The sequence below is a fragment of the Panthera pardus genome, unplaced genomic scaffold (genome assembly GCF_024362965.1).
Source record: "Panthera pardus isolate Hobbes unplaced genomic scaffold, ASM2436296v1 HiC_scaffold_24, whole genome shotgun sequence".
NCBI lineage: Eukaryota > Metazoa > Chordata > Mammalia > Carnivora > Felidae > Panthera > Panthera pardus.
The window spans coordinates 99,107,586-99,123,937 of NW_026526810.1; the positions used below are offsets into that span (position 1 = coordinate 99,107,586).

Below are 16,352 nucleotides of genomic sequence, written 5' to 3' on the forward strand. Positions count from 1 at the left end.
CCCCTCTGAAAAGTCCCCTCCAAATGCAAATCCAACCTATCCTTCAAGGAGTAGCCCTATTGTGACTCTAGGAGCCAGAGAAAATTCCCATTTAAATCAGTTTAACAAAACAGAGAATTCATTGCCTCTAGATACTAAACAATCCAGAGAAGGGGCTATCTCTGTACATGCCCCTAGAAGCTCTAAACTCTCATCATTCTTCCTGCTAACAATCATAGAGGAACAGGATGGCTTTCCTCTAAGGACTCCCAAACAATTCCTAGGATTTACTCCAATTTGTCCACGTAGGTCATGTGTCCAACCCTTCACCAGATTCTGGGGTCAAATAAAGGAATTATACTGTGAGGAAGAAGCAGTTCCTTCTTAAGAAATGTGCATTACTGTTACCAGAATATGGAAGAGATAGAAGCCCAATTCCAGAGTCCAGTTCCAATTTCATTGCTAGAGTAGTGGAATGTTAAAGATGGAAGGAACTGTAAAGATTATTTGATTCAACACCTTCCTTTTACATATGTGAAAATTTGAAATTCAAAAAAGATGAAATGACTTGCCTAAGTTGCACTTGGTGGCATAGCATCAGAGCCAAGACTGAAACCCTGGGTTCTGATTCCCCAGGCCAGAGGGTCCTTGTATAACCTGATGTCTTAATAGATGCCAAGATTATATTTTAAACTGTAGTTTCATGTTATAAAAAACAGCAAAAGTTGGAGTCACATGGGATTCACATTCTATCCACTCACTTGCTCTGTGAATTTGGACAAGTGACTTAAGCCTTCTGAGCTTCCATTTCTCATCTGTGAAATACAGTAATGACAGCTACCTTGAAGGAATATTGTTGAGATTCAATTAGATAGTGCAGAGATAAAGATTCTAGCAAAAAAGGAAGTGCCCAATAAATGGTAGTCATTATTTTTATCTCTTGCTATGTTTAATGGGATTTGACACATACTGTGTTTTTTATTTTGAACTTGGTGTTTGACTAACAATTCTTTCCATAGGTGTGGGGGTTGTGATTTATGTCTTCTAGAGCATTTTATCCAGTCAGTGAAAGTTCTTGTCCTTAACAGCCTTCAGACAAATATTAATAACCAAAAAGGATGTATCTAATCCAACTTAGATAGAATTACAAAGAGCATATCATGGACTTTTAAACACCCTTTTGTAACATTGCTTTTGGGAATCTAGGCGTAGGAAGCAGAAATTTTATTTGTTATCAGTTCCATGTGTTTCTGTATTTTAGCTTTTGCTTTTGAATTCACGCAGGACTGACATGTGATGATGACTTTAGTGATGACAATCCAAATAGTCTAACTGCCTTTAAGGCAATGTTTATGGGTACATAACCCAGATATGATACACATGACTCACCAGGCCATATAAATCACTGGTATTTTATATCAGGCCAAGATTTTTTTTTGGCATCCCATGTTTCAAGTACTCACATTGTTCCCTTTAACCTTTCCATGCTTTTGTTGTGATTGACAACACAAAAGAGTTTTGTATGTCTTGCCTACTTGGATAAAGGTCAGTAATTTTACTGACCCCTCCCCAGGACACGTACATGTGGCTCTTTAGAGCTAAAGATTCATTCACATATTTTATTAAATATTTATTTCAAGAACTTATGATTTCTATAAAATATAATTTAAATAACAAATTATTTCTAACAGGTATTTCTAATAGAATGGATATGACCTATATCAGAGTCTGGTAAATTGGAGGTTTGCGCTACATTACATCAACTATTATTTGCATCCTTTTCCATTTTTAATGGATTTGACACATAGGATCTTCATCTGTACTTAGTTTGGAATGATGGATTATTTTCCCAGTAGTAGATGCTTATGATTTATACCATCTAGTGCACAGGCTGAATTTGGCACTATAGGCAGAAATTGTTGTTTGGTCATCAATGCAGAGACTACAGATTCTACAATTGTAATATAATAGCCATAATAATTTTTATTATGAAATATTTCTTGGGTATCTATAATGTACAAGTTATAAGATTATTAAGCGTAAAATTAGTCATGATCCTTTTCCAAGGGCCTATTCTAGGTTTACTTTGAAAACTACCTATATATGACCATTAAATTAAAGGAAGAAAACTGTAGTAAATAAGATTAAGCATGTGAAGTGTTTGTATTTCTTTCATTGGTCCATGAGCAAGACTGAAACTAGGTATGGCTATGGAAGAAGTAGAATTCATCTTTAATTTTATTGAGGTCTTTGCCAAATTCCTTTGTAAATTTCTTTTCCCCTATCCCACTAATGCATGTCCATGGAACTTGCTTCCCAAGTATTAAAATTTGACTATTCAAAAGATCTAAAAACTTTCATATTAAGATGTGAATGTCCGCCATAGGTAAGGACACCTAAACTATCATTCTCACTGGATAGCACAAGGTATAAATAATTAGTCGAATTTTAGTCTTCAGCCTTCAGATGTGTGTTGGGAAAGTATCAAGGGGAGAGAGAGAGGGTAATGAGGTTCTTGGAGAATATTTTTGAGGGCACTAAGTATTCACCTGAAATTGAACCACTTAAATGGGTGTCTGTCTTACCTACTCTTAATTTGGCCTTTCCTACAAGGTACTTCTTGCAACATTTCACTATACTTACCAAGAAAGGTTACATGATGAGTCATTGGCAAAAATATCTAAGTATAGTTCTCAGAAAATGAAAACATAAGCTCCAGTAACAAGAGCTCTCTAAAAGACCATATTCCTATCACCAAAATGTAATCATTCTATGCCATTTAAAGCTGAAACTAATTTCACTTCCTCTTTAAGGATTTATGAAACTGACATGAAAGGATTTTTCTACTTCCACTTTTGCTTTTCTAAAATCTCTTCTCCATATTGCAACCAGAGCAAAACGCAAATCAGATCACATCATCCCCCTGCATAAAAACCTCCAGCGGTTTTCCATCACACTTAAAATAAAATCAAAATCCTTAACTGTGGCCTATAGGTACCCTGACTACATAGCACTCTTTCCCGCCTTGACTGTGCCCCAGACATCCCTGAGTTCTGTCTGTTCCTTGACATGTCAAGATCACCCCCACCCCAGGGCCTTTGCTCTTGCTTGGGTCTTCCCTTAGATTTTTACATGGTGGCTTCCTCTGTGATTCAGGCCTGCCCAGCTGCCACCTCCTCTAACAGGATTTCTTTCACCAATTGGTATAAAGTAACCTCTCCTTTGCCCCCTCTCCCATACTACTTGCCTACATCATACTTTGCTCCACATCCATTATTTATTCCTCTGTAATGATCTTGTTTGTTTTCTATTAATCCCAAGTAAGGTCTATGAAAACTGCCCCTCCTCTTCACCATAAGATCCCTCTAGGTGGGTGCCTGGGGGTTCAGTCGAAAAAAAAAAAAAAAAAGATCCCTAGCCTCTAGAGCAGTAGCTGGCATTTTCAAGGTACTCAATATCTATTGATTAAATAAAATGCATGGTGACTCAAGTCTATAGTATAAAAATTACAAATACCATAACATAATATATGTTATATATTCTATATATATACATATAGTTTTATATATATAACATATATAGTTTCATACACACACACACACACACACACACATACATAAAATCTAGGGTTTGGAGTCAGTCTTTTAAAGCAATATAAGAAGAACAATCCAGGGTTTAGGTTCGGAACCAAATGGTTACCTCTGGTATAGATGACATGAAGTGAAACTCACATAAAAAGGGTCAGCAGTGGTGGGATTGGCAGAACACTCCAGCAGGCCTCAGTAAGCCAAAGGGCTAGAAGTCAAAACAAGCCTTCAAGAGAACAGTTTTAGCCCTGCAAGGGACAAGTCTATATGAACCTAACTAGGCCTATGGAAGAGATAAAATATTGCACAGCAGGTGTCAAATCATTTACAATGTATTATTATTAAAAATATCACATTATGTGCTTTAAAGTAACAGTTACATTTTCTTGTGTGTCTGCACACCATGGTATCAGGCAATGTGGTAGGTTCTTTCTGTGCAAGATCTCATCTGTTTCTGCAAGGCGATTATTCCATGTCCTGATGAAGAAACCAAGACTAAGAGAGGTTAATAACTTGTCCACAAGATAGAGCAGAGATAGACTTTGGGATATCCTCTTTGGCTCTAATATGTTTAAAGTATTTAAAAATGATTGTTTTGAATATCTTCAAAATGAATAAATATGCTCTCCTCCTCCACAGTTTTCACCATGGTCTGTTGGGTCATACCCAGCCTGATCTCACACTTATGGATCTGTCTGGCCTCTACCATAGACTCTAGAGTTCTCTCTCTCTCTCTCTCTCTCTCTCTCTCTCTCTCTCTCTCTCTCCCTCTTTCTCTGTATGTCTCTCTCTATCTCTATCTCTTTTTTTTTTTTCATGCACAGAGCCTGACGTGGGGCTAGAACTCACAAACTGCAAGATCATGACCTAAGCCAAAGTTGAAGACTGAGCCACCCAGGCACCCCTAGAGTTTTCAGTCTCTGATGCTAATCTGAATTCTTCCTTCTATGGGCTGCTTCTCTACAAAGAGGCCTCTGCCATGTTTGTACCAATAACAGGTTGAGAATGTTCTCCAAGGACCCCCTGAGTGGGGGTCAAAGGCCGTTATGCTGGCTTTTATCTTATTAAGTGGGTTTTATAAATAATCAGCCAAAAAGAAAGGAGAGAGTCTTCCACGAAGGGAAGAGAGAAGTTTTCCTTGAATGGAAAGAGCAGGAGAATGGAATTGGTGACAGTTGGAAGCAAAACTCTAAGAAATAAAGCTCTAGTTTACCTAGAGCTTTCAAGAAAAGGCATAGCAACATCTCTGCATCAATCCCTCTCAAGCTTTAAATGACTTAACTTTTCAATTACTGCTTTTACTACCAATTAGAAACACTTTTATGAAACAAGAAAGAGATGAAAAATGAATCAACATACTGAACAAATCCTTCAACTATTAAAAAATAAGTATACATCTCATCTTGTAGCTTTTCTAAAGGCAAAGGATGTATTTTGGTAGCAAGCACCTTATTAAGTACTTACTAGGTGTCAAGGATGTCCAGGTCTTCTGCAGTATTGAGCTGCTCTTAACTACAAATAACTGAATACAAAAATAAGAGTGGCTTAAACAATGAGAAATATTTATTATCCACCCCTGTCCCCAAATAGATTCCCAAGGTAGGCAATTGCAGGGAGAGCTCAATGGCTCAACAATGTGCAGGACCCAACCTTTGTCATCATTCACCTCCTCCCTGTTACACTGGTTCTTTGCAAGATGGCTCAGAAGTTCCAGGCTCAGACATAAACATAACAGCTTATGGTTGAAGAAGGCATTTTCTCTTGGGTGACTCTTATTATTAGGGAGAGTAATCTTTCCCAGATCCATCTCCCAAGCCTTTTCCCTGGGTTCCGTTGGTTAGAATTGCGTCACATACCCATGCCTTAAGCCAGTGCTTCCCAATTTTTTCACATCATGACACAAATAAGAAAGATAATGGTTTGTTTGTTTTAATGTTTTACTTATTTTTTTTATTTTTTTAATGTTTATTTTAGAGAGAGAGACAGAGACAGAGACAGAGACAGAGTGTGAGTAAGGGAGGGGCAGAGAGAGAGACAGACAGACAGACAGACAGAATCTGAAGCAGGCTCCAGGCTCTGAGCTGTCAGTGCAGAGCCCAATACAGGGCTCAAGGTCACAAACCGTGAGATCATGACCTGAGCCGAAGTCGGACACTTAACCGACTGAGCCACCCAGGTGCCCTGGAAGATTATGGTTTTTATGACATACAGGGGTACCTGAGTGAGGTTGCTTGTGGCCAGACAAGACAGTCTCAGGTTTCAGTAGTTGACCCTTACTGGAATATTCCAAAGGCATAAGGGATCAATACTGTGTCACATCTCTAACCCATTCAATACATACCAGTGTGTGCTGGCACATAGATTGGGACACTGTGCTCTAGACTACAAGACAGACTGAGAGAGCATTATCCATACACAAACTGTAGTGGGAGAAGGATCTACCAGTGAGAAGGAAAAAGGACATGGTGGTCAAGGGTGCCTCATCTATTCTAAATCTTACAATACAATGAGAAGAAGTGTACTTGACCTTTGAACAACACGGGATTGAACTGCGTGTGTCCACTTTTTCGCAGAATTTTTACAGTACAGTACTATAAATGTATTTCCCCTTCCTTACGATTTTCTTACTAACATTTTCTTTTCTCTGGCTTATTGTAATGATACAGTATATAATATATATAATATACAAAATATGTGTTAATATGTGTTTTGTGTTATTGGTCAGGCTTCTGATCAACTGTAGGCTATTAGTTGAGTTTTTGGTGAATCAAAAGTTATAGGCAGATTCTCAACTGTACAAGGGATCAGCATCCCTAAATCCCTGCCATGTCCAAGGGGTTTGAACATGGAGAATGAAATTGAGGCTAATAATTTAAATGACTTGCTTAAGGTCACAGAGCCAGTAAGTGGCCCAGTTGGCACAGTGGATGAGAACCAGTGGAATGCTGGTAAATGTGTAACAATCAGCTTTTCCAAATGTAGTTCTGACATGCCTGTTGGTTAATATTTAAGATAAAACTGAAACAGCAAACGTGTATGGGGACTTACTTTGTCAATGATCTGAGTAGCTCTAGTACAGAACTGGATGTTGTGTACCAGTCACCATGTAACAGCTATAGACATAATATGCTTTGTATTTGTCTTTATTTATTTATTTATTTATTTATTTATTTATTTATTTATTATTTAGTTAGTTAGTTAGTTACTGAGTGAGAGAGAGAATGCTCCCACACACAATCAGGGGAGGGACAGAGGGAGACCCTTAAGAGAGAACCTTAAGAGTGTTCTACTCCCAGCTCAGAGCCCCACATGGAGCTCAATCTCACAATCCATGAGATCATGACCTGAGCTGAAATCAAGAGCCAGACACTTAACCAAGTGAGCTGCCCAGGTGCCCACAACATGCTTTTTAAAGTTTAATCTGCATTGACAGTTTCTCTGTCACTTAAGTCTAGACAATCAACAAAGTGATAAGTTAAGTCCTGAATGGTGGCACTTGCTGATTTCCATGGTGTAAATACTCCTTTCATAGCCAATTTCAAGCCACTAAAGTGAAGTCACTGAATAGAGCAGTGAGAAGAGATGTGCAGTAACACATTACAGAGAATTTTCACCACACAGACACAAGACAGGTAACCTCAAGAGCACAGATAATAATAAGCTATATTAAAATAATTTGGAAGTGGTGAGTTTTTAATACACATTATCTTTGCTTAAATTTTATTTACTTTGAAGTTTTATATAATTTAATTTTTAATAGTGGCTTTATTTAACAAACTACTGGCAAACTCCTTGAAAATCTAAGTGTGCTCTCAATGCTAGTATAAGCCAGCTCCACACACCGCTGTTGACTCTAAGCCCATACACTTTCCACTGAGTCTCCTTGCTGCCTTTATTACTGGCATGTAAAAGCTAGAGATGATCTGTAGGATGCAGGGGAAAATCTGGGTACCAGCCATTACTTCTGGTGCCCCTGTATTGCTGCTACTGGACACTTCGTTTTCTCCTATGGAAAAGGATGAGAACAACAGTCCTTGCCCTGCCTACGCACAAGGGATGTTGTGAGGATTAAACTGGTTGGTCTAAGTGAGAGTGCTTTGAAAACTGCAGAGCCAGATACAGAAAAAAGTCTTTATTATGCTTGTCATTTCATCACTGGTGTTCAACCAGGCCACCATCAGTAAGGATACAAAATGGAGGGAGGGGGGCACCTTGGTGGCTCAGATGGTTAAGCATCTGACTCTTAATTTTGGCTTAGGTCATGATCTCATGGTTTGTGAGTTCAAACCCCCACATCAGCCTCTGTGCTGACAGTGTAGAGATCCTGCTCGGGATTCTCTCTGCTCGCATGTGTGTTCTCTCAAAAATAAACATGAAAAAAAAAAAAAGAAGGATGCAAAATGTGTTGCAGCTTTCAAAGATATGGTTTGAGATCCTCTGTAATGCCTACCATAGACAGTAAACCCAGAAAAACTGTTTCTGAGAAGTCCAAATTTTTGCTAGTCTTCACTTACTGAGAGTAGCTATCTATATTGGGAGAAAAGAGATTCTTTTTACTCATTTCTAGCTGTTGTTAGATTGTCTGAGGGGATCTCTCCCTGGGGGTATAGAATGCTTCTTATTTTTAATTATTGAATAAAGATCTTTTGATTTTGTAATTTTGATTTTTCAAGCTGCTTTCCTTTTGGGGCCACACAAATTCACTAAGTTATTTTGTATGGATCATGACCCTCTGCTGAAGGTGGTTTCTACGTGAATTTGATTAAGTATCCCAAATATCCCAAGTTGAAATTCTAAACTTGATTGCCTTTATAAAAAATGTATACCTTACGCTTGCTGAACTTCTCTTTGGCCTGTAGACAACTTTTCTGCCAGAGTCTTCCCACATCAGGCCCTTTGCCTATGCTGACCCCTCTGCCAAGAAAGCTTTCCCCTGATTCTTTGCAAAGTTAACTCCTCCTCATCCTTTAGCTCAAATGCTACCTTCTTACAAAGGTCTTCTCTGAAGACCTGTTTCAAATCATCTCCCCAATCTGTTTTCTTCATAGCACTGATCACAATCTTAATTTCCTTATTTGTTTGCTTTTGTGTCTATATCCCTGATTATAATATCAGATCTTTGAGGGCTAGGACTTTGCCCATTCATATCCTTATCTACTTCCAGCCTAGCATACCATAACTATCTGTTGAACAAATGAATTTGTCTGAAAGGATCCACACCAATGTTGTGGAGCTGTGCCCATATACAGTTCTCTGGAGGTGATAGCCTCCTCTAAAGACTCTCCAAGGCTTGGCCTGTGGTGTTCATGGCGGCCTGCACTTCCCTCAAAAGGCCTAGGAGGAGTCACAGTGGCAACACAAGACTGCTGGCTCCAGTCTGCTCCACCCTAATGGAGCTGCCTCAGTGATGTCACACAGGGCAGGATTCTCTAATCCTTCTCATTCTGTGACAGTCCTTTAAAGACCTAAGTGTTTCATGACTTGACATGGTGCAAGGGGAGGGGGACGATGGAGAAAATAGGACCAGGGTGGGGGGTACACCCCCCACCAACAAAATTAGTTTAGGGGCTCTATCCACTGATTTGTACTGCTTCAGGAGGAAGTGCGTAGCAGAGGCTGTAATTCGGGCTAAGATAAGAAAAAGTGAGAAGAGAAGAATGGGGAAAAGAAGGGCAAAGGGGATCAAAAAAGAACAGAAGAAAGGGAGAAGAGTGATGAGAAAAGAGAGAAGAGGAAGACATATGAAGAGGATATATGTGAGAAAGAAACACGGAACAGGTAATGAAGGTGGAGGAGGAAGAGTTGGATCTCATTCTGCTCGACTTTGTGACTCTTGAGTAGTGAGTGACTGACTTCAGTGGGAAAGGATGGATGGCTGAGGCGAGGGGAATTCTCAGGTGCTTCCTAGAGGGGTCACTTAAAGGGCGACCCTTATTTTGAGAGGCCCAAGCCAGGATGTCTCATGGGTGACTCTCCTGGGTGGATTCACAATAGTAATTTGGGAACAAGTGATTTAACCTTCACTTTAAATTACGATTGTGGAGGGAAAGAAGAGAGAGTGTTATTGTTAACCAGATTGAGCTTCAGACTCCTCACCTCGGCCCCCACCCCCATCCTCACCGCATGCCTCCCAATTACTAGGCCAATCACATACAGTTAAATTCAGGACTTGAAAGCCAATCTTTCAGAAAACCTTCCTCTTTGGTAATTGTAATGTAAACAGATTTCTGACGCAGAGTAGGATTGTGTTGTACCTATAAAAATTACTAAAAAACAATTATGGGAATATATGCTCACTGATGTTTCACAGAAACTCACTATGAACATCCCAAATATGTGTAGGAGGCCCAAGCAAAGCCTTGTAGTTCAAACAAAAAGAAAACTTTTAACTCTCTTTTTTCAATGTCCTTTCCTCCCTTCTAAATAGTTGGGTTTTGCCCATAGCATATTTAGGAAACATAATATTTAGTATAATAATAAGGAGGGGGATATTATAAGATCGAGCATATTTATTCAGACAATACTAAGATATCTTTGTTCCAAACTTTATAATGTTAGCTTATAAACCATGAGTTTCCTAGTTCATACCAAAATGTCCCTGCAGGCTGTATCCAGAAATAAGAAATAGTAGGAAGGTACAACTTTATCAGCAGTCTGTGGTACACTGTGCAGCCTTCTTCAAAATCTCTTTATGCTCATATTTTCTATTTTTCTGCCTCTTCTGCTATAATTGACCCAGATTCTCCTCCAAGTGTAGAACAGAGAGAAGAAAGATATGGGAGCCTGAACGAAGGAAGCAGAAAGATAGGAAAGCCCTTCAAGTTCACTGTGGTCCACTACTGCCATTGGCTGTCCGGGCTCTGCCTTATGAATAAGAAAATTTGTTTTCCAAGGGCACTTCAAATGGTGGTTGCCACATGGGCTTTTCAGTTTCAGAATGGTAATGAGTCCACTAGCATGCAAATCATGCTGTTACTTGTCTGAAGTATTAAGGATTTCAATACAGAACAGTTTCAAAGATCTTTGATCTAATTTCCTTTTTTTTTTTTTTTTTTGGCAAGTGTATGGAGAAGCAATTAGGAAATGTGTCCTCAGATGATACTGGGACCAAATGCATAAGTGAATTTTATTTTCACGTTGTATACCTGGAAAAGATCCATTGTCATCTTATTCTAAGAAATTCGAACACCATAGATATTGGGTAGAGTGACTTTTGGGTTCCTTGAAGAATGGGCCTCCCAGGGACTATTTGGTGATACTGTTTTATCCTGTTGTCAGGTTCCAGGCCTAAACGTGAAAGGAACAGAAACTTCCTCAAAAAAAGTCATGTAGAAAAAATTGGAAATGCCTTTCACAGCTTCAAAAACAGCTAAGTGTTCGTTGAATGACAAAAAGAAAAAATAGATTGCTTTTTGATCTAGGAGGTGTGGGGCAAAGTGGTTTTAGGAGATAGTAAGCAGCAATGTAAAAATTGCTACAGTGAGTTCCTCAGATAAAAACGGATAGGACTCATCACCTACTAACCTTTTTATTGGCCAGAACACAATTTGGTTAATATTTTCAGGTGTTCTTTTTAAAGTACCTGCCTCCTACACTGAACTATTTGGTTTTTCTTTGTATATACAAGAGCATCTTTTAAAAACGCGGATCTTGCTTTTAAACTTCTCTTCCAGCAAATGTGGTATAGGTCAAATCCCTGAACAGGTTAAGCCTCTGACAAGAAAGGGAAAGGCACCCCAGCCAATGGGAACTCGTGCTGGTGATGTACTGCTCCCAGTTCTGATTCATTGGCCGCCTAGGGTTTGTCATTCTATCCCGGCGTCTGCAAACAGCGTGGGTCGGTTTTCCGTAGGCCAGCTAGCTAAACTGGATTGTGGCCGCCTGCATGTGCAGTTTCAATTAGGTTCAGTTGATCTCTAACTCTTAACAGAAACAGCTGTTACGTTTCTGATTATCCTCCAGATTTTGAAAAATCTTTAGTTCCTTAAACCTCGCTGGAGGTCGTAGGAGGTCCCCTGTGACAGAATCACGTGACTGTCTAACATGTGCAAATAAATACAATGTGGAATCTGATGACCTACAGATGCAAAACCTGCCAGAAACTCAGAGCATGTGCCCCGTGTATCGGTTGCATTCGCGTGTGAATGGGTGGTTGTAGGGTGTTGCTGCCCTTCGGGACTCGAGGTGTGTTGTAGCAGAAGCACCTGCGTGGGGCTCCCAGGGTCACTGGTGAGGGTGGCTTAGAGCCCAGGGGGAGGGGGTCTGGCCGCAGCCTGTATCCAACAGTGCGTTTAAACCACAGCAGCGAGGCGGCAACCAGGCCGCGACTGCGCCGGAAAGAGGTCGGTCCTCGGTGCTCAGAGAACGGCGTCTCTGCAGGGAGTGGGGTGTGTATTTAAGACAAGTGGAAGCGCCGGGGCGGGAGGAGCCGACGCCCTAAGGGGGAGCTTCCCGAGTCCCGGCTGGACAGACGGGCTTGGAGAAGCTCTCGACGGCCGGGGCGCCTTACACTCACACACTCTGTCCAGCCCCCAACGCCGGGGGCATAACGACCCCAGTGCCGGTTCTGATCCGGCATTCGGATGCTCCGTTCGGCCTTCGCCTGGGGCCCTGGCCGCGAGGGGGCTGCGGCGAGAGAAGCAGGGTAGGGCAGTGATGTCATCTGCGGCCGCCCCTCCCCCGCCTGCCGGCCCTCGCCGCAGTTCCTGCCCAACGACATCCGGGTCTCTCCAGCTGCTCCGCCGCGCCGCAGCTGTAGCGGCCGCTGAGCCGCCGGGGCGGGGCTGACAGAGGAGTCGGGGAGGGGCCGCACGGCGCCGTCGTGAGCGCGCCTGCGCGGGGACGCGCTCGAGGCGGCGGTGGCGGCGGCGCTAGGGACGGGAGCGCGCGCGGGAGCGAGGGAGCAGTGGTCTCGGCGCCGGCCCGGCCCGCAGCTTCGGGTGCTCGGGCGGCTGCAGCGCCAGAACGGGTGGTTGGGGAGGGGGGGGTGGGGGGGCGCCAGGCAGGTGGGGCGCGAAAGCGATGAATCTTTGGCTCTTCCTCCTCCTCCTCCGGGACCCGCTCTCCGCCTCCCGCTCCAACGCCCGGATGATCTGAGTCGCGAGGGCGCCGAGAGCCGGGGGCCCGGACGCAGCCCGGCTCCTCCCCTCCTCCGCCCCCTCCCCGGCCTGACCTGGCCGGCGGCCGCCGCGGTGACCCCCTTCCAGCCCCCTCCCCGGCCGCCGTCGCCGCCGCTGCCTTGGCCGACCAGGGACCTGCCCGCCCGCGGCTGCTCCGGGTAAGCGCGACGCTTGGGCCGAGGGCGGGCGGGCGGACGGCGCGGGCCTGCGCGGCGGCGGTGGCGGCCAGGCCTGGGCCTGGGGCCTGTAAACAAGCCGGGCGTCTGCCCGGGCGCTCCCGGGAGGAGACACGACAACTCCACCCCCTGGCCCGGCCTCCTCCCCGAAGCCGGGCGGCGGGCGGCGAGGGGTTAACGCTCCGCGAGGGCGGTGGCGGCAGGGAGGCGGGGGCGGAGTGTTGGTGGCGGCGGCGCGGGGAGGGGGCGCGACCCTCCCGCCGCCGAGGCCGGGCGGGTGTTCGTGGCCGCGACGCGGGCGAGGGCCGCAGGCCATCCTGGCTCGAGAGCGGCGGGCGGAACTTTTTTTCCGGGGCGAGGAGTGGGGCGTCGCGGCGCCCGCCCCCTCCCCCCCCCCGCCCCTGCCCGCCGGGCCGCCCAGGGCTCCAACCCCTGGGAGGGAGGCCGGGAGAAAGAAGGGGGTTGGCTTCCTCTGGACCGGACTTAGCCTCGAGGCACCAAATTCTGGACGGTTTGCTTCAGGTTTATAGGGGGGCTGAGCTGAGAGTGAGGCTCTTTCTGAACTCCAGTCTGTGATGCCTCCAGTTCATTCATTATTAAGGCATCGAACAAATGCATTGGAGTAAATCACACTGATTTCTTCTCGTATTTTAACTGTGTAAATTGGTAAAAGTTCTTAACGTCAGAGTTTGATGGTTGAGGTATGGTTCTGTTCTGCTTGTAGATTTTAAATATTTTCTTGAAAGACAGCTGACTGTGGAGAGCCTTTTAGCAACCGCAGTTTAGATACGTTTTGAACATTTCATCACCCACCTGAGGTCTTTTTCCTTCTCTCTTCTCAAGCACCGCATGGGACTTACAAATCCACAAAGGTCGTTCTTAAGTTGTCCAAAGAAATCTGTGCCGCCCCTGCCCTCCCCACTGAATTTTCTGCTAATTGGAATAATGAGCCGAATGAACTGTAAGAAGTGATTGGAAGAGTAATGGGAGGTGTAAAAATCAATGGGATATAGGTATTAGAAATTCGAAATTAAAAAAATGGTTCTGAGGAAAAAGGCTTAATCTTTTCAAACTCGCACGTTGGGATTTTAAACACAACCACTTTTTTTTTTTTTTTTTTTTAAAGATGCAAAGAGCTCTGAAGAGTCAGAGGATTTATTTATTTAAACTGTGCTCTGCTGAGCCTTCTGAGTTCCAGAGCTCACAGGAGTCCAACGGGGCTTACTCCCCAATTCCTCTCTAATTGGAACAACTTCACTTTAACAGCTTTTATCTTTTTAACATATTGGGCCTTTTACAAATACTGCATTTCTGTAACTCTTTACAGAGTAGAAAACTGATTAGAGAGATGGTGACCCACCCCACTGCCTATTTTCTAATCCTAGATGTTACCTTTGATTTAATGTTTCTTTTGTCAAAAAATTGAAGCCCAAAGTCACATCCCTGGCCTCGTGTTGTAGTTCTGTTCTTATGTATAACTCACATATATCTGAATAAACATTCAGTCATGTAGGGATGATTACTTTTAAGTTGCAAGTTGCAGCCATTAATGAGAACTTCACATGGAAGTTGCTTAAGACATTTTTGATTGGATATCCTCAAACATTTTTCACTTCAGTGAAGTAATTTTATTATGGGAGGGGTATATTAAGACCAGTAAGGTTTGGCTAGCTGTCTCAGATTGTATTTGAGAAATAACTGTGTTAAATGCTGGCGTCATCAAAATTTCTTTTTTGGTGGAAATTTACATAAATTTGTTTTCACATTCTTTTTTAAAACACAGGTTGTATTTTTTTATATTTTAGATTGGAGGGCTGAAGTGATGATCATAATTACAATATAACCTGTTGAAGGGAACACTGCGCTGGGAGATAAGAAATGTTTAGTCATGGCTGTGCTCCAAAATACCTGTGTCCATGGACAAATCCTTTAACCTTTTGAGTCTCAGCTTTTGCATATTGGTAAAGCTAAAGTGGTATACCGTATTGTCAAATGCATGCCCAGTTGTTAAATTTTTTTATTCTGTTAACATTGTCTATTCAGTATGCCTTGACCATACCAGGCATTTAGATGTTTCAGTGTTCTAAAGATGTGTGTTACTTAGAAATAAGTGTCTTAATTAAAATAATTTTAAATTTGTGATTCTTCTTTAGGGAAGATAGTCCTGTAGGTAGGCTTTATTGATTTTTCTGTTGGGATTGGGAAGTCTAGAAAAACTCTTAGGAGAAAGAGGAAGGAAGAACTCTTAGGTTGGAGACAGGGTGGTTGAGACTATAGGCTTGAACAAGCACAGGACCCTGGGTAGTTTGATGTGAAGGGCATTATAAGAACACATTATATCTTTCTGTGGGTTCAGGCTGGGTCTTGCTATCTTGACTTGTTAATAAACCTTTGTGTGAAAATTTGTTTCCTAATACCTAACTTTTTTTCAAAGGAATCTATAGCAACATCATGTTGTCACATTGTAAACATTGCTAAACAGTTACCAAAAACTTACAGTCTTTGAATTTGTTCACATTATGCCTAGACTGTATAATGGCCAACAGAATGTGTAGCTGATTCTGGTTTAACTATGAATGTTTATTTAATAATTTAAAGACTGCCATGTCCACAGAGAGCTTATTATCCTTGAAGTGCTCACGCATGAGAGCTGGATTAATTTCTTAAGGTGTAAGTCTATGATCATGTAGAAATAATTAATTATAGGGTGATATTTTGATGATCCCCCTCCTCCTCCTTCTCCCTCCCCTCCCCCCCCCCCCATGATTATCGAACTCTTGCCTGAGCACCTGCCTCTGAGTGGTACTGATTACTTTCCATCCTTAGATCAGAGAAGTGAGGCAGCCATGTAAGAAAATAGGCTCAAGTGGAGTCCTATAAGAGTTAAGCAAGAAGATAAAACAAGGTATGGCCCTGTGAAATATGTGGACGATGGGTGAAGGGAAGGTGTGAGGCAACTGGGCAAAAGTTTGTTTCTTCTTGTACCTTGGGTAGTAATTTTATGCCAGAATGTGTTCTTACATTTCAAATAATGTTGGTGGCAAAATTTTTAAAATTCAGTTGCTTCATCTATTATTGCATTATTAACCAAGAAATTCAGTGAATTTCTGTCTGGGATGACGAACTGCCCTAATATGAAAGGAGCTTGGGTTAAATGATATAAAAATCAAAAGGTTGATTGTATTCTTCTTTTGCTCTTTCTAATGTACTTCATATTACATGAGTAAAGATTTTGTATTTGATTGAGTTTCCAGAATATATTCCTTGATGATTTTGACCTTTGCAAGTCCTAGCTACTATCTATATACTACCTAGATAATCTCTTTACCTAGCTTTTCTTTTGCTGAGGCAGGTAGGAGGAGCTAGAGAAAGTAAAGGTTTAAGAGAGGTGAGCTTCTGTGTACCTTTATCTAAAATCTAATAGACTTTAGAATTTTTTAAAGAGACTGAGGGAAAAGTACTAGATGTTAATGTGTATTAATAAAGTAGAC

The 16,352-nt window shown here is 42.3% G+C and overlaps 1 protein-coding gene across 2 annotated transcripts in view; it reads left to right on the forward strand.

Annotated features, from left to right (window-relative positions):
- Positions 1-9,051: 9,051 nt before the first annotated feature.
- PPM1A (protein phosphatase, Mg2+/Mn2+ dependent 1A) overlaps positions 9,052-16,352 on the forward strand; it is a 50,397-nt gene continuing 43,096 nt past the window's right edge. The window contains exon 1 of one of the 2 annotated variants that reach the window (XM_019451637.2): positions 9,052-9,344. In XM_019451637.2, coding sequence (XP_019307182.1) covers positions 9,053-9,344 — 292 coding nt within the window. In that variant the 5' untranslated portion in view covers position 9,052. Of the gene's footprint in view, positions 9,345-12,728; positions 12,844-16,352 lie in introns of those variants that run through there. The other variant, XM_019451638.2, reaches the window with a different exon arrangement.